Source organism: Argopecten irradians, chromosome 3, assembly GCF_041381155.1.
Source record: "Argopecten irradians isolate NY chromosome 3, Ai_NY, whole genome shotgun sequence".
In the NCBI taxonomy this organism is placed as follows: domain Eukaryota; kingdom Metazoa; phylum Mollusca; class Bivalvia; order Pectinida; family Pectinidae; genus Argopecten; species Argopecten irradians.
Window position 1 is genome coordinate 42,292,026 of NC_091136.1, and position 22,918 is coordinate 42,314,943.

At 34.3% G+C, this 22,918-nt stretch overlaps 2 protein-coding genes across 2 annotated transcripts; one reads left to right on the forward strand and one right to left on the reverse strand.

Moving 5' to 3' along the window:
• The first annotated feature begins 5,259 nt into the window (after positions 1–5,259).
• Positions 5,260–9,277, forward strand: LOC138318651 (alpha-mannosidase 2x-like). Its single transcript, XM_069261222.1, has 2 exons — positions 5,260–5,393; positions 6,064–9,277. Exon 2 carries the CDS (start codon positions 6,198–6,200, stop codon positions 9,252–9,254), a length of 3,057 nt encoding a protein of 1,018 aa, XP_069117323.1. The 5' UTR covers positions 5,260–5,393; positions 6,064–6,197; the 3' UTR covers positions 9,255–9,277.
• A 509-nt stretch (positions 9,278–9,786) lies between these two features.
• LOC138318652 (uncharacterized) lies at positions 9,787–19,598 on the reverse strand. Its single transcript, XM_069261223.1, has 4 exons — positions 19,283–19,598; positions 15,044–15,927; positions 11,391–11,579; positions 9,787–10,812 (listed from the first exon to the last, which is right to left on the reverse strand). Exons 2-4 carry the CDS (start codon positions 15,885–15,887, stop codon positions 10,703–10,705), a joined length of 1,143 nt encoding a protein of 380 aa, XP_069117324.1. The 5' UTR covers positions 15,888–15,927; positions 19,283–19,598; the 3' UTR covers positions 9,787–10,702.
• Between the last annotated feature and the right edge of the window lie 3,320 nt (positions 19,599–22,918).

The window sequence follows — 22,918 nt, forward strand, 5'->3', positions numbered from 1 at the left end:
GTGAAATCTTGAAAAAATACAACCAACTTGTCTTGTTTTTTGTGATATTTCAAGGGCGTTCGGGTATGGCAACAAATTTTGGTGTTCCGCAAGGGTCAGTATTGGGTCCATTATTATTTATTTTGTACATAAATGACATGTCTGACATTCTAGAAAGCCTATCGAAACTATTTCCCTGATGATACTTCATTATCTCGTTCTGAACCTTCAAATTGAGAACGATCTAGATGAAATAAAAAATTGGCTGATAAATGGCAGGTAAAATTAAAACCATTGAAAACGAAAGCTTTACTAATATCAACTATCGAACATAACATATTATTGAACTAAAGTTGAATATTTAGTAAATTATCGTCACTGTCAATGCTGATTTAAAATGGAAAATGTATCTCACTTCTTCAACTGTAATAACTATGTTCAGCAACGAATAAAATATTGCGTTTTAAACAATTTCATACCTTTAGATTCGCAGCTGTTAGCGCATGGAGGTAATGAATTATCAGATGATGAAAAGATGTTGAAAATGCACTCATATGCCAGAGCACCATGAAATACATTATTGATACAAATAGATTTTGAAAATTACAATCCAGATGTCTTTTCCCTCTCTTCCTTAGTACACAAAATATTTATTGTAAAACAGTATTATATTTCGAAGTTAATGGTATATAGTGTTAAATCCTGGAGTGACAGGAGAACAAAAACATGCCATGGGATGTGACAGAAACAGCAGGATAATAACTAAAACTTCCTTTCCTTCTTTCTCTCTTTTCCTACTTACTCTCCCCTTCCCCTATCTGTATATCGTACTGTGTTTGTTTTCTGCAGCCTCTTTACTTCCCATCTATCTCTCCCTCTCCAATTGGTAGATATGTAAATATATTATCATCTTGTTGTGTATGCATTTATTAAATCATATTTAGAGAGGGCTTAAAATAAGTTGGACAAGCTATGCCCGATCCCATTGTATATATTTGATACAAATAAAAAATGTTTAAATCAAATAAATAACTAGATACTGATAACTATATATACATCTTTAAGGAGACAGGTTGTATTTAGTATAAAATAGGGGCTATTTGACTCACTGAAACATTGACCTCCCTTGTTGTCTGAAATTGAAAACAAAATATGATCAGCGACATGTTGTACTTGTCGAGTTATGATTTGGTTGAGAGTCTTCTTGAGAGAGGGAAATTTAGATATATAATATATATAATAAGCGTCGAGTTTTCCTTTTGGTTTGATATAATGGTTGTTTTTCCCCGTAGATTTTTATGTTGTGATCGTAAAGTATCGTTATACCCATGCAATATTGTCATTATTAGTTAATGTCATTCTTTAAAAATGGTAATAGAGTACAAATAACACCTGCTCCATTTAAATTCCTTTTGTGCACCATAAAAGTTTTAGAAATTTCGATTATGTAAAGTATCTCAATAATGATAGCCCTTTAATGAAATGAGTATGATTGTCTGTTGATTGGATATTCTAAATATGATTTATCTTGAATCACTAATCATCCATAACGTTAAACATTTAGACACTCTTTACCAAATAGATTACTTATACCAAGTGACTTAAACCATTGTATGCATGTTTAAATTTAATGCGATGTACCTTCATATGGATCTTAAACACTTGAAATTGATTTTGTTTTTCAAACACCACTTGACCTTCATTCCAAAGTCATTGCAATTAGTGACTTATTGACTTATCCTCAAGTTATGAAATCCAAACAAACATATATCTGATGAATCACCTTTAACATCTCAGTAATTGAAAGTGAAATTTTCATATTATAAAGTACAAAAAGGTATCTTTTCCCTGTCGTGATTTGATGTAAATGTACCTAGGGTGTGCAATTCAACATTTGATTTTAACCAATTTGTCTGAGTCGTCAAAAAGATGAGAAACATACGCATGTATACATTATAGCACAATCAATGCAGATAAGATGTACCTTTCATCTATCACTTCATTCATTTTTATTTGTGATGAGATAAAATGAAAAACACTTCTGGAGAGCATTTCAGACATCAAAATTACTCAAAAGTATGCTTTTTGACATTGTATATAAAATGTCATGATTAAATTTGATGTTCGTTTAATGTGAAGATAACCGAATAAATAGACGAAAACGAATATTGCCCTCTTTTATGTCAATACATATTTTACAACAATGGCATTATTAATGATATGATGGTTTTATAAAGTGACATAAATACAAATTCAAATTCAAATTATTTTATTACGTTAGGCTTTACAGCCCATCAGTACAAAATGCAATATTATTACAAAGCAGGCACTACACTAAAGCAGTGTAGAGAGGACAGGTTACATGTACATATGTATAATAAATACACGGTTAGAAATATATTTACTCAAATAAAACCATCAACTAAATGTCGGTACAGGTAACATTTCGGGGAGTTCTCTAGTAAAGCATACATACTCTGAAGCGCATTGTCAAGTTTTTCGTTGTTTTAATATATGGTAAATCTACAGAAATATATATATTATTTTGGTTTGACCATACATCACCAACACCAAGTGAAAAAAACCTTATCTTTCACACCAAGTGAAAAAAACTTAGCTTTCACAAAAGCTTCCCAATTAAAAACACTATTACGTCTAGGCAACAATATTAACTCCTGGGAAGCTGTTCTAAGAAGACAATTACTACCATTCAAAAGTTTAAACCAGTACTGAACTACATTATAATAATGTGTATACATTAAAGGAAATCTACGTAATTCAAAATATATCATGATATTACATGTGGATTATTTAACACATAAAATCCTTTTTTTTTTTTACAAAATTCCAGTTGCACTTTCTCAATCTCACTACCATTACTAGGTCCCCATACAGATGAATAACAAAGTATGCTGCCAACATAAGTGTAAAAAGCTTAATTAAATTATGACAATTTAAATACAGTACATCCTATTACACCTTTACAGTAAAGCAAAGACTGCCTTTTGGCCTTGAGCAGCAAGCTGCTTTAGTCCAATATTAAATCTATTATTATACTTGAAAACAAAACCCAGGTAGGTAAATTGTTCCACTACCTCTAACTTCTTTCCATAAAAAACATACTTTATCATTTCGAAGGTGACCTCAATTTCTAAATACAACAATTTTAGTTTCATCAGTATTTATTGAGAGCTTCCATGCGCTTGCATAGTCAAATCCTATTCAGCATATCTTGTAAATCTAAGTTCATCAAAAAGATATGGCTTAATACCGTTATTAATATAATCATTCTAATAATCATTTACATACAACGAAAACATATTCAGGACAAAATTTCTCATTGGCCGAGCCCGAGATTAATTTCAAAGAATTCTGAGCATTTTCCTTTTGAGGAGACACATGTCTTACATGGATTTCAATATAAATAACAATTTACCACAAAGTCCAAGTTTGGACAATTTATACCACAGCTTGCAGCCATCAATGGAGTCAAAAGCTTTTTTGTAGTCAACAAAACAACACTATAAGCGTTTACTCGAACTCAAAGATTTTGTGATAATTGTATTGTAACTGTACTAAACCCAGAACAAAAACCAAACTGTACATCATTTATAATATCATTAGACTCTGACCACTCTAGCCTATAAGTATTCCATTTATAATTTGTTCTTCAAAAGCAGGGTCCATTTCATCACGTGAAACTGTATGATCAGAGTCTGAATGTTCACGACCTGAAGCTAGGTCCTTAAAATGATTATAAAAGTCATTCAAAGAAACTTTAGACGACGTTTCGACCTCGAGAACTTCTTGTAAAACATAACGTAGGTTGGTTTTCTTTAAGTGCTTTAACTTATCACCCTTCAACTTCCTGTAATTTCGCTTACTAATGTCTCTGCACGTTTATACTTGCGGTTAGGTGTCACCAAAAGTTTATGAATTTCATAACTTTTATCTCGATTGAAATACTACGTAACCATTACTAAATAGCTTGATAGATAATTATATCTATAAATCTTTTAGCTGACAGGTTGTATTTGACTCAAGAAACATTCCCTTATGGTCTAAAATTGAAAACAAAATATGTGGTGCACAAATTGCATTTCATATGCCAACATTATCATTTTACTAGCTTCATTTTAATTTTTATTTAAGTTTTGAATTCTGCTAAACGTCCTATTAACAACGGTTTAAGACATTTCTTTCTCATTATGCGATGTCTTGTACGTGATGATTACGATGTTTTAATTTATCCATGTTGTGTCTCCATGTGTCCAAATGAAATACTGAAATAAAGAATATCGGAATTAGGGAGAAAATTAGAATCTCTTAATGAGGAAAAACCAGAGGAGCACAGGTAAGATCAAGGGTAGCATGGATTGAAAATGAAGAAAAAATAGTAAATATTTTTTTAGGGATGAGAAGACAAAGACAAACGATAATGACAATAACAAGTATCGGGCGTGATGATATTGTAGATGACCCCGAAAAAATAAAAGAAATTGATTTTTTTATTCAAATATCTATAGCAGTTCGTGTATTGATAACTGTGACGTTCAGTATAAGTTATCGGAAGACGAAAAGTTATCATGTGAGGGTTAGTTGAAAAATCTGAGCTAAAGAAAAAAAGTATTTTAGCAATATTCAACCATGTATCCGTCTCTATTGGATATATATATATAGGGAGAAGGCTTTTATAAGTTACAATAAAATTGGGTCTATTGTAATAAACGATCAAAGCGAATAACAATATACCCGTGTATCAAATGTTGTAATATAGCCGACACCGTAGTATAGAGCGTTTAGGACTGTTTTTACAATGGTGGCGATAACATCTATAGAACTGTATAGTGGTATATGTGTACCGACACAGACTATTGTAGAGCTCAACATACAGAAACCAGCCATCCAGCACTAACACCAGCATATTTACTGCTAGATAGCTCAACCATATCGTATATTTTTATTCTTGACATTTACATTCATCAGAAACCTTCTCATTGCCTAATTGTTTTATTTTTTAGCTATTCATTCTATGTTCTTACATTTATTATGCGATCATACATTATATAGTTATAATAACATATGATATATACTTTAATGTGTATAGCATAATTATTAATTCAAATCATTTTTAAAATATTGTGTCAGTTTACCCCATAACGAAAAATACATGTTTCGGTTTTCGTACTTAATTATTTATCTATTTTTTTTCTTTTGGTATTTTCGAAACATAACGTCTGATTGACTCTTTTTTACCTGAAGTCTTAATATAATTAAACTTCTTTTGTTATATACAATCAACAGATAACAATGCGGCACACTGTTCAGTGGTGTAGTTTATTTTTGTACACGACGACCACCCCAATCAGCCTGTCAGGTCTGTGATTGGACCCAAGGGAAAATTCACTTGAAAGGTAAACATCATTTTTATGTTTGTTTTATTATTAGTATGTATCAGTACTTTCTTTTTCCATAGACGCGTAGGCCATATATAGATACCTTAATTGTGAGGTGTATAAGTATATGAATATACATAGGATATGCAATGCCTCTATTAGTTCACAGCATGTTACTAACATTTGGAGAAGGGTTTATTATATTGTCTTTATCTCTATCAAAAGAAGTACTAATGCTGTATCTATTGTACTGAATCTGGTTCATAATTGGTCATAGAGTTACTATGCATACTTCGCAACACAGTTTATAATGATATCATCGTATTTACTATTTACAGACAACCTACACGATCATTAGTGACAATGCAATATCCTTAGAAATGCCACAAGTGTTAAGCCAAATGACGTATCAAATTGAGGCTTATATTTATATGACACTGTCAATAGTGTGAATATTTTAATTAATATTTCGTTACTTTACTGTATATGATTCTTGCATGGATTAATGTCACGTCATAACGTCATAAAGTACTTGTGGCATAAAAATAATGATTATGCATGTGCCTTACTGTATTTATAATGTAGCATGATCGTATGAAATGATTGAAATAATGATGTGATAGACTATTTTATATGACTGAATACGGAATATCTGTTTCTCAATGAAGGTTAGATATTCATGTTGTAGATACAGTTGCCATGGCAGTAACAGACTATTACCACTTCGAAGTCCTCGTATACCTATAGTATGATTAGCAGGACCTAGAAGAAGGCAAAGTTTGATGAAAGTCCGTCCGATCATTGAAGGATACCAGTCAGGAAATGATGAAATGTCGAAAGAGGGCGCTGTTGTCAGCTATCTTTACCGTCTTATTCGTGATAACCATATTGTCACTATGGCTATCAAAACATGATGATCATATCCACCGATATAACTTTCACCAGACTGATTTACCCATCAAAGGTTTGGAGACTCCGGTGATTGAGAATGTCATCCAAAGGACAAAGCCAGGTCCTAGAACAAGGCTGACGAAGAATTTGTTTGACAATGAGATAGAACCTTCTAATGATGCGACAAGAGAAGGACGAATCATTACTATCATTGTACCGCATTCACACACGGATCCGGGCTGGCTTTACACTGTGCAGGACTACTATAACAAAACAGTCCGTAGGATCATTGACCTGGTGGTCAGTAAACTGACCTACCGGTCAGAAATGACCTTTATCTGGTCAGAAACAATTTTCTTGTACATGTGGTGGACGGAGGCAGATTCTGTTAAAAGATCCTTGTTGAAAACCCTGGTACAGGAGGGAAGATTCGAGATAGCCGCTGGTGGTTGGGTGATGGCGGATCCGTCCGTTACCCATTATGCGGCTCTGCTCATCCAGATTCAAGAAGCACGCGAATGGTTATCTACAGAACTGCAAGTATCACCAAAGGCTGCTTGGGCAATTGATTCCTTCGGTCATTCTCAAACTCTCCCTTACCTTTGGTCAAAAACAGGTTACGATTTCACGGTAGCGCAGAGGGTAAGTCAGAATTATAAACGTATCATGGGGAGCAGACGATCACTTGAATTTACGTGGCGTCAGCATTGGGACGAACAAGGTAGCACAGATTTCTTCTGCCATATACCGCCGTATAAATTTTATGATATTGCACACTCGTGCGGACCTGATACATCCGTTTGTTCGCTTCTGGACTTTAAGACCTCATCCCTTAATTTCACTAAAGTCAGACGAAAAGAAGGAACAGAATCAACCATAGACCATCTCATCACTTCCATTGTCCGACAACTAAGACGGAAGGCGGCCAACTTTAATCACAACGTAGTTCTTCTGCCTCTCGGAGATGACTTACGTTATGATAATGAGCAGGAGTGGGTTACGATGTATGCTAATCTGGATATCATCATCACATACATCAACAATAATCCAAAATTCAACATGATGATGAAGTATGGCACATTGAAAACCTATCTGATGGAAGTCAAGAAACAATACAATACATCAAACTCACCTATCTATAGCGATGATTTCCTGCCATACACAGATAGTCCTAATGACTACTGGACAGGATATTACAGTAGTCGTCCGGAACAGAAAAGAGCGATTCGAGAGCTTCAAGAAACGTATTACGCAGCAAGTGTTTGGAATAGTCTTTTACTTACAATGGATTCCTCCCACCATTCACGTAATGATTTGGAGCACGTGGTCCGCACGCTTAGTCTACTGCAGCACCACAACGCAATAACAGGAACATCAAAGTCAGTGGTGATAGGAGACTACAGAAGTCGAGTGCGCGACGACCGCGATCTGGCAAGAACGGTAATCTGTAATAGTGTTCAGAAGATCATCCAAACAAAATCTGATAAAGAATCGCCAGAAAGTGTCGAAAGTGTCTGGAAATTCTATGAGTTTTCATGGGAAAGGCCACAATTGATAAGTTTTAGTTCCAGGAAGACGTGGTATCTAGTTTTCGTGAACTCTTTACCAAAGCCGAGAAACGAGGTGATATCGATAATCCTAGATATTAAAGATCTCCTTGTGACAAATAGCTATGGGATCGAGGTCCCAATACAGATAAACCCATTTAGGGAAAGCACCCATAGGATATCCCGACATATTTATGTTATACAAATACCACTATCTATTGAACCCATGTCCATCACTACCTTCACAATTTCCCGCACAATAGCTTATTTGTCTCCACACAAAAATATAGCTAAATTAATACCTTCTGATAAAGAAGAAAAAAAACAGGATCTGCGACTGTCGAACAGTCATATCGTTGCAGTGTTCTCACCTCTGACCGGCAGTTTGACATATGTATATTTGAAAGACTCGGACACAAAGATTACTGTCACCTCAGAATTCCTAGTATATAATTCCTCAAAGCACAGCGGCGCCTACGTGTTTGCACCAGACGGTATTGCAAGAAGGGTGTTTTCGTCCCCTCCCACTATCTTCACTGCAGCTGGTGACCTTTCTCAGCAAATAGATGTTATATACAAAGGAGTGACTTTGACCTACACTCTATATAACACGGAGAATGGGGTTAATGCCAAGGTAATATATGTCGCATGTCAAATGGATTTTGATATGGCCGAAATGAGTGACCTTGAAATCATATTAAGGTTTGTTACAGACATAGATAGTCAAGGAATTCTGTACACGGATGTTAATGGTTTTCAACATTCGATGAGAAGCTACAAAAGTGATAAACCAATCGCCGCTAATTATTACCCAATGACAACGAACGCAGTTATTCAGGATAATATTACGCGATTCACCGTACATGCAACGCACGCGCATGGTGTGGCAAGCCTACGTAACGGTGAACTAGAAATAATGCTTGATAGACATCCTACCAATGATGACGGGAAGGGTTTGGGCCAGGGTATAGCTTACAGCAATTCACATGTCGACAGATTTTTGCTTCAGTTTGAAAAGTGTAATGACAACATGTGCCAGTCCGAGTTCCTCCCAACATTAGACAGTATATCAGCCAATGATTATTTACAATGCCCAATCATTAATATTCTATCAAATACACAATACGAACAGAAAACGTTTAAATTACTGACGAAACAATTACCGCCTGACACCACGATTGTGACCATGAAAAAGACAATAGTCTCAAGTAACCAGTTTACCCTGCAGTTAGTACTACACAGACGCGGTGCAGTTGAATCTCGAAAAGCACGAGCACAGTCCATTAATTTGTGGTCCATGGTTCAGGATATGTACGCACTGAATGTGAAGGAGACGTCCTTGGACTTCAGTCAAGTGAAGCGTGCACTGTCTCCGGGTGAAGACGTCTACCTACAGCCAATGACTATGAGTGCGTTCGAGATTGGTCTCTTGACTGTGTAAATTATCAATTGCAAGGCTTTTCTCAACCACTCAACCATAAATAAATATTCTTCTGATTCTTCTGTTGTTATAGTTCTGATAAGAAAAGTCGTTGTATTCTCTGACGATATCACGAATTGCGACAAAAATATGTTTTCTCAAACAAAAATCATTTTAATTCCATTCTTTCTTTTTTTGTTTATTCCTGGTGCAATGTTAAAATAGCGTTTTTCAGAATTTCAGGATTTTCTAGTTATATCTCTATAACATAAAATAAATTCAAGTTAATCCTATAGCGCAATTTATGTAATCGCGCTAATTGATGATTTCTTTTTTTTCCAATAAATCATAGACGACGTTTTATCAGCCAATCAGAGACGACGTTTTATCAGCCAATCAGATACGACGTTACAGACTGAGAGGCCATTATTATACCTTATAAGATGATCCATTATTTTTATGCCATTTGAAATGCACGTTACAGGCAAGATTGGATTATAAGATTCCAAACATCAACAATAATTCAATTTATTTATTTGCATTTTTACATCCACAAACAAGGATCAATAGCAAATTACAAAGATAAAATTACATGTATAACACAGTAATAATAAAACAAGAACAAGCATTCAGCACGCCCGCTTTCCTCAGTTCAAACGGCTTTTTAATGAAGAGACCAAACTCCTGCAGAAGTTGTGGTTCATTAGATGACAGTAACTTTATTACATTTTCATAGTCTGTGAACATAGACTTCATTTTGCATTTAGATAAAAAAGTTTTTCAGTAGAATTTACTGTACAGTTGAGGATGAATTGAGCTTCATCCTCCACAATATTGCAAAATTTGCATAACCGGTGCAGCCGAGGTATATTTTTTGTTCTACGTACCAGCTTCAATTTCTAGGTTGTGATTACTGATTCGAAGTTTTGCCAAACATTTTCGATATTCAACATTTTGCAAAGAAAGATAGAAAGATACCAACATTCTCAATAAATCAACTATAAATACAGAGATGAGGGAGATGTGTAGAACGTTAACTAAGGGAAGAATCTTTTGAACGGGAACTAACGCATAATACATAGTTACTAGTTATAGTATAGGTATATGCATGTATAATTTGGTTCGTGTGAATATGTTATTTTCGAAGTATTTGAGACATTAGGTAGATTAGGCACAGTTTATGACTTTGATTGTTCTAAACATGTGTTTACTGTTCCTTCAAAATTTGACGAAATGGAAACTACTATGTTTTTGAATTCATGGTCAGATATTTGTTTCTTTACTTCAACAATGTCTGGTAAATCAGACTATTTTTTTCGCTATTCTCATCGAGCGTGAAGCACGAAAAGAGTAACTTATCATCTCTTAGATAACACAGTTCTGACAGATATACTAAAATATTCCTTTCTAGAGAATCCTTTCTGGAGAACAACACAACAAACGCCAGTGAAAGAGAACCGTCAGTGATATTAAACCCCAGCGAATAACGAGCGCACCCGAGACGGCGAGCCGAAGGCACTGAGAGCCAACGCCTGTAGTTCTCTCTCCCTTTGCTGCTTCTTTAGATGGCGGTCCTCCACTACAGAGAAACAAAGAGGAGTCATGGTTCGCTAGGAACAAACATATAACATCTCGATCATGTAATTAAAACACATCAATAGAGATATTTCCTCTAGAGATTTACATTTCTACATTTCTTTTATTTTAATTTATTATTGATTAGGTTTTAAATGTGCAGTTGATATGTCATTGAAATAAAATTTAAATGAATTTTGCATAAAATCAATTAAAAAAGCAAAGGATATTATGTGTGCAAAACATCCTATACGCTGTGATGTTTTGACGAACTGCCACATTTGCCTAATACATGTCCGATAACAGTATCCCGTGTAAGAAATAGCTTTCGTTTTATCCTACTGGTTACACATTTTACGCAAATGGTCAACCCTTGCTGCAGATATTGTCCATGTCTGGTACATAACATCATGCAATAAGGTAATTAAATTGAGATGTTCTAAGGAATGTTAGAATATCACTATTTAAATGATGCTGTCACATCCAATATATGAGAGTGATACTGAACATGTACATTTAAACATGTCTTGTATTAACGTAACATTATTGATGAAATTTGATATGAAATTCCTCTAGACCTACCGGCTATGGTGACCATTTTGAGACCCCAGGCCAGACTCCAGAACCAGCCCACCAATAGGAAGGTTACGGTAAACAATTGGGCCACGCCCACCATGACATTGACACACAGTGTAACAGTCAGCTGATCATCTTTGGCCTGGATTCTAGCCTTCCCGCAGCACAAAATGGAACAACCGCTCAGTATGGTACCTGTATATAAGGATAAAAAATGTTCAAAGTATAGTGCTCTCATACTAGAAAGAATATGCTCAAAGTATAGTACTCTCTTACTAGAAAGAATAGACTCAACGTATAGTACTCTCATACAAGAAAGAATAGACTCAAAGTATAGTACTCTCATTCAAGAAAGAATAGACTCAAAATATAGTACTCTCATACTAGAAAGAATAGACTCAAAGTATAGTACTCTCATGCTAGAAAGAATAGACTCAAAGTATAGTACTCTCATATAAAAGAAAAGAATAGACTCAAAATGTAGTTCTCTCATACAAGAAAGAATAGACTCAAAGTATAGTACTCTCATATAAGAAAGAATAGACTCAAAATATAGTTCTCTCATACTAGAAAGAATAGACTCAAAGTATAGTACTTTCATACTAGAAAGAATAGACTCAAAGTATAGTACTCTCATACAAGAAAGAATAGACTCAAAGTATAGTACTCTTATACAAGAAAGAATAGATTCAAAGTATAGTACTCTCATACAAATAAGAATAGACTCAAAGTATAGTACTCTCATACTAGAAAGAATAGACTCAAAGTATAGTACTCTCATACAAGAAAGAATAGACTCAAAGTAAAGTACTCTCATACAAGAAAGAATAGACTCAAAGTATAGTACTCTCATACAAGAAAGAATAGACTCAAAGTATAGTACTCTCATACAAGAAAGAATAGACTCAAAGTATAGTACTCTCATACAAGAATGAATAGACTCAAAATATAGTACTCTCATACAAGAAAGAATAGACTCAAAGTATAGTACTCTCATACAAGAAAGAATAGACTCAAAATATAGTACTCTCATACAAGAAAGAATAGACTCAAAGTATAGTACTCTCATGCTAGAAAGAATAGACTAAAAGTATAGTACTCTCATATAAGAAAGAATAGACTCAAAATATAGTTCTCTCATACTAGAAAGAATAGACTCAAAGTATAGTACTCTCATACAAGAAAGAATAGACTCAAAATATAGTACTCTCATACTAGAAAGAATAGACTAAAAATATAGTACTCTCATACAATAAAGAATAGACTCAAAGTATAGTACTCTCATACAAGAAAGAATAGACTCAAAGTATAGTACTCTCATTCAAGAAAGAATAGACTCAAAATATAGTACTCTCATACAAGAAAGAATAGACTCAAAGTATAGTACTCTCATACAAGAAAGAATAGACTCAAAGTATAGTACTCTCATACAAGAAAGAATAGACTCAAAGTATAGTACTCTCATACAAGAAAGAATAGACTCAAAGTATAACCCTTTGAAAACGGGATACGATATCTATGCGAGATAAAAACAAGACAGTGTGGCTGCATCGTATAACGTCTTGTAAACAGCCTCCAAGTAGGATGTCTTATGAGGAGACTCAATATATGGTACAGTTAACACTAATGTAGTTCATCATAATAACATGATAATAAAGATGGAATAGCGGTTTGTCACAAAAGCTTATCCCTTTTGATATGTGGACAGATCTATTTGGAAATATTTAACATTTCCAAAACTGGTTATATTACAATCGGCGAGTGTTTGTACGGCATTTATGAAGTTGACAGCAAAATCCATCAATATACAAACCTTTATACATTTACAAAAATACAAAAGCTGATATTTGGATTGATTTTCTGAATTCGGTTTTTAGCAACACGATCTGTTTGTTCTAATTTATTGGAAATTGTCAAGCAAGTTGGATAGCCTTACATCAAAGGAATGTAATTGTTTGAGTGGTAAGATGATTCTATATGGCGACTATCGTAAATTCTAATTATAACATTAATTTACATTTGCGACCAGCTGGATAGTTAACATTTATACATATAATGCACATTAATGTGTAATGGAATTGTGGAATCATTACTTATCCTGTATCATGTTGATGAGAAGAATGTTATCTTGGCTGAAGTGCGAACTCAGATACCAAACAATCTTATTTCATTTGGTCTTACTACCCTTATAGCGTTCGTTATATTATGACTATTTTATTCTTACCGAATCACATTGGCACTAACCTAACCTGTTACAGAGTTTTTACTGTACTTGAACTTAGCAACAAATGAGTTCACATTAATATTTCATAGTAACATTTTTCTTGGAGTATGTCCTCGATCTACGTCATTGGTTCTTACCATAGCATAATTGACTAGGTTAATTGACTAATGAATATTAATATAATCCTATCAGGTACAGTAGCTTGATTGGTGCTGATGATGATGTTGTAGAAACTCGTTTATCTACATGGATATATGGCTTGGGTCATCCTCGATATTCCAGGGGTTCCGATCACTTACGATCTCTACACCCCTGGACTATCTGATGGTAAAACTGGAGGCAACAGAATAGAACAGGTAATTTAGTCATTTGATGTACATCAAAAGAGCCGTATAACGGTACACTGTGGTTGACTGTGTGGCTTTGATGTTAGGCGTCGCTCTCTCTGTAGTCTTCAAAAGATTTTTTTGCTAGCCAGTGATTGGTCAAATATTTTCAGCTGAGCTGCCTTCAATTTCACAATGAGATAGTCCAGGGGTGTAGAGATCGTAAGTGATCGGAACCCCTGGAGTATCGAGGATGGGCTTGGGTATGATAATTCACCCGTTAACATAATAAGAACAGACGTTAAGAGGAATTCAAACAATAAACGATAATGTTTAATATGTTTTCCGTTATAAAGAAAATGATATATTATTACAAACGACTGTTTCGGTCGATTTAAAAAAGAAATTGGGTCAAGGTGGGATCATGTGGATTCCTTAAAAACGAGAGGTTTATCATGATCAAGATTTACGTAGATACAAATATATGTTAACTTCTGTCAGGATTTTCTGAAACAAAGGAAATATGGTAAACCTAGTCTTTTGTCTTATCCATATATCTATTACCTATTTGAATAGACATATGCGATTTTTTTGCTGGTACTGACATAAATTTAAATAAATTGGGAATAGAGATATGAATAATTTATCAAACAAAAAAATATAATGCAATGGGTTACATATCAATTAGTGCTAGGAAGTAAGCGCTGTAATTAATGGAAAAATATCATAGTATAAGTAAGTTTGTTTGAAACTCTTTACACAGTGGTGTCTATTAAAATATTTCAACCAACCAAAACAAGGGGACAGTTGAAAAGTAGTACGTTTAACAATATTCAAATGTTTTCATGCTAAAAAAGACATTAATTGTACGTTTTGTCTTTAAGTGACACAATTGAATGACCTATCAACATTACTACAAACAAGGACAAATGTTCGTGATATTATTGCATGATATTCACTTGCCATTGTAAATTTAATAAAATATTATCTGTTGATATAATTTGTATAAATAAAAATTGATTTGAGAAATTTTAGTTATCATTTTGTTATACAAATGTTCTTTTTATTTTTATACATTTATTCTCAGACTTTAATGATAACATACGCACCTGACCCGGGAATCAGAATGTTGAGGACAAGACATGTGATGGCGAACCAGAGCGGAAGTGACGGTATGGCAGACCGTATCCAGGAATCATTGTTAGAGAAGACCGACTTCTGGGGCTTCTCTTCAGTCGGATACACCACTCCAGTTGTTTGTAGGTTAGCATCGACAGACACACGGGAGGTGCCATCAAGAGAAACTCTCGAAGAATCTCGTCTTGGGAGAGATTTCTTGCTGTCTGGTGTATCGAGCCTCTCTGTTTTCGATGTTGGCGTTTTAGGTGGCGCTAAAGTAGACTTCTCACGGGAGAAAACATTTGTCTTTCTTTGTGGTGCTCCATTAGGAATCGGTGATACACCATTGACAGTCACGGGTTTCCCTTTCTGGTCTTCTTTCACTGTATTTAAATCATCTTTCTTTAAGTTAGAAGTCTCTTTCTTAGGAGTCTCTGAAGTTGTTTTAACCACTGGATTAACTTTATCAATCTCAACAGCCACATTGTTATCTCCTTTTTCCACATTATTATTTTTCGTGAGGTCAGTATTTGCCTCCACACCGCCTGTGTTACTCTCCTGTTCGTTAGTCACGGTGATGTCCTCTACTTCAATATCAACAACACTCTCGGTTTTTGATTCTTTGTCTTGATTTATTTGTGATGGTTTCCCCTTTTTCTTAACACCTACTGATTTGAGATTAGTCCAGTTGCCGACAGGGCTTGATTTTGTACTCTTAAAAAGTCGCGATTTTGATTTCTGTCTTCCCAAAGACACATTGCCGCTGACCTTTCCTTCGGGAGTACGCTTACCATCTGTTAACCGTTCAGTTGAACCTTTGGGTCCTGACGACATTATGTATTGCTATGTCTATGACCATCAAACTGACAGCACCCTGAAAAGGGAAATTACAATAGGCGATGACAATAAAATTTAACCATGTTATGTTTTATATCTAAGACGTTCCTACATTTTGTTCAAAGGGATACTTTGATACCCCAGGGAAACCAATGAGCTACGAACAATACTGTACGACGTTGGTCTCAATCTCGCATGCATGCTGAAGGAGGGAGGAAGGTTAGCGACGGGAATGGCAGACGCTTTGCTAACGTTGCTATGGTGGCCCACCGATTGATTTGGTCTCCAAAGCATTGACCTATAATGACTGCTCGTAAAAACGCTGCTAATAAGGATGAATTAGAGTATATACAATGAATCTCTAATTAAATGGTGATGCATACGTTAATGTGCTCTACAAGGTTTAATTAGAGCACACGATTAGACTTGTCGATTATATATTCAATACCAAATCAATGTATGTCGTGAGGGTTTCACTTCTCGCGAAATGTCACCGGATGTACTATTCACGTTAATCCCACAATGAGGACATCATTGGCGATTGATATTACCTAAATCTCATTATATTCAGTCTTATTTTGACTTTTTCCTGATAGTGATTTCAGAAAAAAACAACTAAACGTCAATTGGGTCTAAGTCGATCTAATATGATACCATTTATGTTTGTACTGTGACCTGAAAGGACAATTATAAGATATACCTAGGTCTACATGATACACTTTGAAGTAACAGCAGTGGGAATGTTCTATTTGTACCGGCGTAGTACTTGATGATCTCCCAGTATAAGAATACATATCAATGGCAATTGTCGCAGCTTTTCAAATAAAATCTTATTCAGTTATCACAGAACACAATGCATGGAATGAAAGGTTCATTTTCAACTAAGAGCTACATGAATATATTGTTTATTCCAATAAAATAAAGAATCAATAACTTTTTTTAAACAAACACATGACTGTGAAAACAAAAACAAGAAAATAAATGAAAGATCTGATACTTCCTGATTCATACTACACGAAAAGTTCTCCAAGAGGAACATGCAGACATCAGTAGAGACTTGTCTATGACACATCAAAGGCAATAAAAGCTGTTTTGGATTTGGAGAAAACCTTAGAAAAGACTAAATTGTGGAGGAGCAATGAATGAATCAAACAGACACCAATTGTATCAAAAGTGTCACGAACAGAATTCTTGCTCCAAGTCTATATCTTGAAGTTGAATGAAAAACATTGACGACCATCGAGGTTATTATCCTTAATTATATAATATTCTTGATGACCAAATTATGATTTTGTAAAGCAATGTGAAATTTCTTTCCGTGTGAATTTGTGAAAGTAACCAGTTGATGCTGCCTCCATCTTGTCTAAACAGGTCTAATTACCTGAGTGTGCAGTGATAGTGATGTGCGTGACCTGTGATAAATGAATTATATAAAGATATAGTTTGAAAACATTTTGCGAAGATCTAAAGCAAAATATCATTCAGACATTGACTGTTATTTGAAAGACAATAATTTTAAAAAAATCAAAATAATAATAAAACATAGTACTCAATAGTTGTCAATAGAATTTCGTTGATATTTCAACTAACAACACACACAATTAAGTACAAATACATGCATAATATGTGTTAGGAATGAAAGTTGTACCTTGTTTATATGTTATATAACTTTGTCTAATACAAATTTGGAAAAATAAAATAAATACAAAAAAGGACAAATGATATATCGTTTGCATTGATTATAAGTAACCATATCGCATTTATTCCCACATCTCTAAACAAGAGTTGGAGAGTATCGTTTGGCTGTATGCCTAACCCTGGCGATGATTTTTTCTTCATATTTTCAGTTTTTCTTCCAATTGTTTTAATATGTATCCATCTTGTTCGGGTGTTATGCATAAAAAAAGATGGCAAAAACGTGTATGCTGTAAATCCCACATCAAAGGTAAAGCCATCTACGTAAAGTAATTTAATTACCGAAACATTGGTCATAGCGTGTTGTCTATACCAATTATAGAGGTTCCGAGCGACTTACATGTGACTATCAAATCAGCACAGTGTGACCCAGAATTGATTATATTATTGATTGACAGATTCGACTAATATATCTACTGTCGAATACATATGATGGAAGACACTCATGATTCTCTGCTTTCTTTTTTACTTTACAAATAAGTATTTTATGTATAAAGTTTAAAACCAAAATTAACAAGAAGCCCATAGGGCCTATATCGCTTACCTGGTTTCATTTCCTCAAAAATTTTAAAGATTTACTTCTTATTTGTCTGTTGGGCTCCATTCCTTTTGCCCTATGAGTGTCAGAGCTAAGATTTAAACAAAAAACCCCACACCCTTTGATCAAGGATGTATCTGGCTAAGTTTGGTTACAGTCTATGCATAACGTGATGAGAAGTAACGATTTTAATAAAATATTGACGGATGAAGAATGAACGAACGAGCGGACAACGGACGCCACGCCATGACATAGACAATAATCTGAAATGGAAATAGTTTCCCTATCATTCAAATAAAACGAAACTGGTGAACTGATCTTTATGCGTAATCAGTATAATCTAGTTTTTCGCCTACTAATATTTACTATCAATAACAAATGGAATTGTACGCTTTAATGCTGATTATTTCTTGCATTATCTGAATAACACATGCTATTCTTATCAAGCATTCTGAAAGTACCTTAGCTAAAGGATAATTGATAATATTGATAATCTATGTGTCAAGGTTTGGGATACCGAACAGAGAAACAAAGTTAGGAACATCTGTTTGAAAAAAAGTCAAAATAACACAACAGACGAATACATTTGTTCCTTAACATACTACCGGGGTAGACGATATCAGAACATATTTAACATGTTCAACCTTTAACGTACATTTTGTATAGAGGTAACATCATAATCAAAGGTTAACCTGCATATATTTTGATGCAGGTTAATGAAAAACAGGAATATGTTTTCACAGATTGCATCCCAATCACATCAAAATATGATACATTCTTACATGGATATCCAGAACGTAGGTGTATGTGTGTGAACGTACCAATCAAATTTGTGTTTATATTTGTTGCTATGTTCCATTCAAATAGCTTGACATGCTTAGACATCATTATACAAATATCGTCCAGTATAATTATATATATAGGGGCCACCGAAATTACATTCCGAAATAGATTAAAGAGATCGAATTATGGTGTTCTCATGGACTTATTCGAGTACAGTTGATCATCTGTTATCTCTCTTATCTATACTAAAGACACAAGACAATAGCATCTGTCAAATAAGCAACATCATATACCGAGTGCGTCTTTCTGAAACACCAAATGGTCAAATACGAAAGGGTCTGATAAACTTTACCATAATGCCGAAGAGAAAACTTACGTGTTGTATCTTAGGAAGTTCCCTCCACTTAGAAATGCATCAGAAACGTTTTGATTGTAGAGAATCTGTTAAAAATTTAATCCATTGGTTTGATTGTATTCACCTTTACCCTCGTATAACTCATTGTTTAACGTAGTAATGTTTAAATCCTAGAAACACATACCGCTTCTGTCAGGTTATCCAACGTTAGCTATACGGCCCTAAATAAGGAACATCGGCTCAGAACCGAAAGGTGAAATTTCAATGCTTTTTGATTATATTTTAATGTATAAACATACACGGGTTCTCAGTGCGCCGACCATTTATGCCTTGTCGATGGGACTGGTATTCCCGTATCGATTCCTGTTCTATCTGATCAATGCCGACTCCTGCCTATTGGGGCGTTGCCTTTGGAATTGGTGTTCTTTCCGGCTGTCCTGCTGGTATCAATAACAGCTATCACAGCCAATCTTAGTGGCGTAATTTGTTGCTAGTTATGAATATGGATTTTTAAAGCTATAAACGGATGAGATGAAACTCTCCCTTACTTCATCATAGCTAGACATCATTATGGAATGGAAAAAATGGAAATTTGCGTTCACCATTCAAACGTATAGTTAGGCTCTAAGATAGACCGGATTTTCATTTGGTTTGGTAATTTCTCAATCATTTGATAATATGGAATTGAGGTTCCTCGACTAGAAGTTATAAAACCTCCCTGATATATTTCAACAACAAAACTGTTATCGAGAATAAAGAGCTCATTTTCATGCCCGGGACTCCCCCACAACTCATTTTATCTCAATGCTGGTGATTATTATTGGTGGAAAGAGATGTACACAACATACCAGTCCGCACCTTACAATCAATAATGTTCTGAAAGAACGGATTTCGATGCACCTTGATATCTATTGAACTTTACCTGATAACTTTAATGTTAGGTTTGTGGTATCGACAAACTCACAGTGTCAAATTTAATTTACCCGAAGATTCTAAAACAAACCAATAAACACCATTGTTTTTATGTGATTTTTGTTTATTTCCTATCCTTGATTTTAATTTTCATTCGTTGATTATGGTAATACTTCCCTTCATTCACATTAATATCGGTTTGAAATATAACCAATATGTTTATCAAAGAAAGATCTCCTTATATGTCCATGATGATTGTGTGTTTTATGATATTGAGGTATATTTTGTCTCCTTTTAACAAAAATCAGTCACTTTATGAAGAACAAATCACTAGATGAATCGTAGCATTATATTTTATATAAAACATTTATATCATATTATTATTGTATCATAACCCAAGAGTTATCGATAATTTTACAACTTACCTTGGAAAGGAATTTGTATAAGGTTCAAGCTTGTATTCCAAACATTCTTTGATTTATATTCATGAACACATATCGATATATGAATAAATATTGATGAAGCTAACCCCGATATCCCTAAATTATACAATAACATATAAATGAAGCAATATAAAACACTTGGTATAGGAACATCAGGGTCATGCTGGCTTGTTACATTATACATCCTAACAAATCGGCTGTTTACCTGATCTGTTAAACATTACTATTTCAAATTGAATAACACTTACCGTGTCTGTTTAAATATTTAATACTAATCGTTAAAGAATAAGGAATCGGTTTGAATAATGTCCCGAATAAAAGCCGTCATTTGATATGAAACGTTAACAGTTGGAAATATGCTCCAAACACAAATGAAATATACTGACTTCGGGTACCATCATATAGTTATCATTGATCAGGAGAAATAGTCCATTATCTTTCTTCTACTCCATTAACAAAAGAAGATATTATTTGGGCCGTTCCATTGGATGCGTTGCTAGGTCAGATTTCAGATGACATTCTCAACAGGGAATCGGTGAAAGCAAGCATCAAGAAAAACAAAGTATTACCCACCTTCAGGAACTTTCTCAATGCTAACGAAGCACGAAGACTCTCGATGAGTAATTTTTACATCGTCCACACTCTGCTACCCCGAACAAAGACATGCGGGATGAACCTTGTTACACAGTAGTCTAAGTACAGTTATAATACCCATGTCCGATCTCTCCGACCACTTAAAGGTCAGATTATACCCATTCGTCGGTCAGTGTCCAAAGAGAAGATTAAAAACTGTCATTGTAAAGCGATCAATGATACTAAAAACAAGGGTGTTTACAAAGACAGTGTTATTCAACATTAACATTCTCCAATTCAGATTCCCGAATTTGGCCTATTGTGTTTTTAAAATATCAAATATTATCAAATTTATTTTCGATTTACATCGAATTCTGTTATTTTTCATGAAACTTATTTTTAAGGTGAACTGTATCAATTTTTAAGAGAGGTAAGGTTTGATTCTGAAAGTCCAATACAAAATAGGGTTCAACAACCTAAAATTTAACCTCGAGAGATGAACTAGTATAGGCCTATAACCATATGCATACGAAAGGAAAACAGCACTGACATACTACTGTTATAACTGAACGTTAACCATAATCAATACTTAGGGTTACATTACAGGATGTAAAATGATATACACTTATACAATGTTAATTTCCCCTCTGAACTGGAATAATTACAGTTGTATTACCAAGAACGAGACATTAATCATAGCACTTAATGTTAATAATATATGACGGTTCCGGTACCGACAAAAATATATATAATGTAGTTTAGAAATGCTTTTAAATGGCAGCTGTTGGTTGTCATTCTACATAACCATTGACAAGAGTTATATGAAACGCCGGGTAATATTTCATTTTAACATCGACCTGAAATGCAAACAGAATCAATAAACTTGATTAACCGGTGTTGTTGCTGGCACCAAATTGATTGATAAACAATTCACCAATATGCTTGCTTCGTTGCTTTTTGGAAAAGCGTTGGTGAGTTTCATGTTTTGTTTTGATTGAACAATATTACAGTGAAACAATTCACATGACAGAGTGTTTTAACAAGTCATCGAGTAATTCTATGCTATTTTTTTTAACTTGACCTAAATAGGCCATATCTTAAATAAGGTATTTGGCACACTTATCATTTTATCTTTCATAAGAGACTGTTTGTGTTCCAAACTTTCTTTATACTTAAAGTCTTTGGATGGAATCCGAATCAAAATTACAGTCTTGAACTCAGTCAAACGACATATAACATTTGGTTAGAGGATTTGACAGCATTCTGAAATACTTCAATCACGTATATTTTTTTTCTATTTTTTCCCCTTTACCTTTGAAAAAATCTCTTCCATGTAGAACATGACGTTACCTCATAACGTGTAAGTGGATCCAATAATACAACAATGACTTAGAGCTATAATTGCCTTCGATTTTACATTATCGATACATGCTCAACACTATAAACGGGTCTGATGCATTAAATGAGACTGGAAATAGCATGCCATGCGCTATACACGTTTCACTAGTGATTAACTTCGCCTGATAGAATCATAATCCCCAATGAAGTTTACAGTACCGATATGGAACCTCAAACATTACTACATCCATTTCCATACATGTCACGTTAACCAACTCAATATCATTGGCAATTAAGTTGTTTGTTGAAAGTACAGCATTATAGAGCAACAATGTATACACTTCATTCATGCAGTGGAAATTCAACTTAAAACAAGTACAATCAATGATGT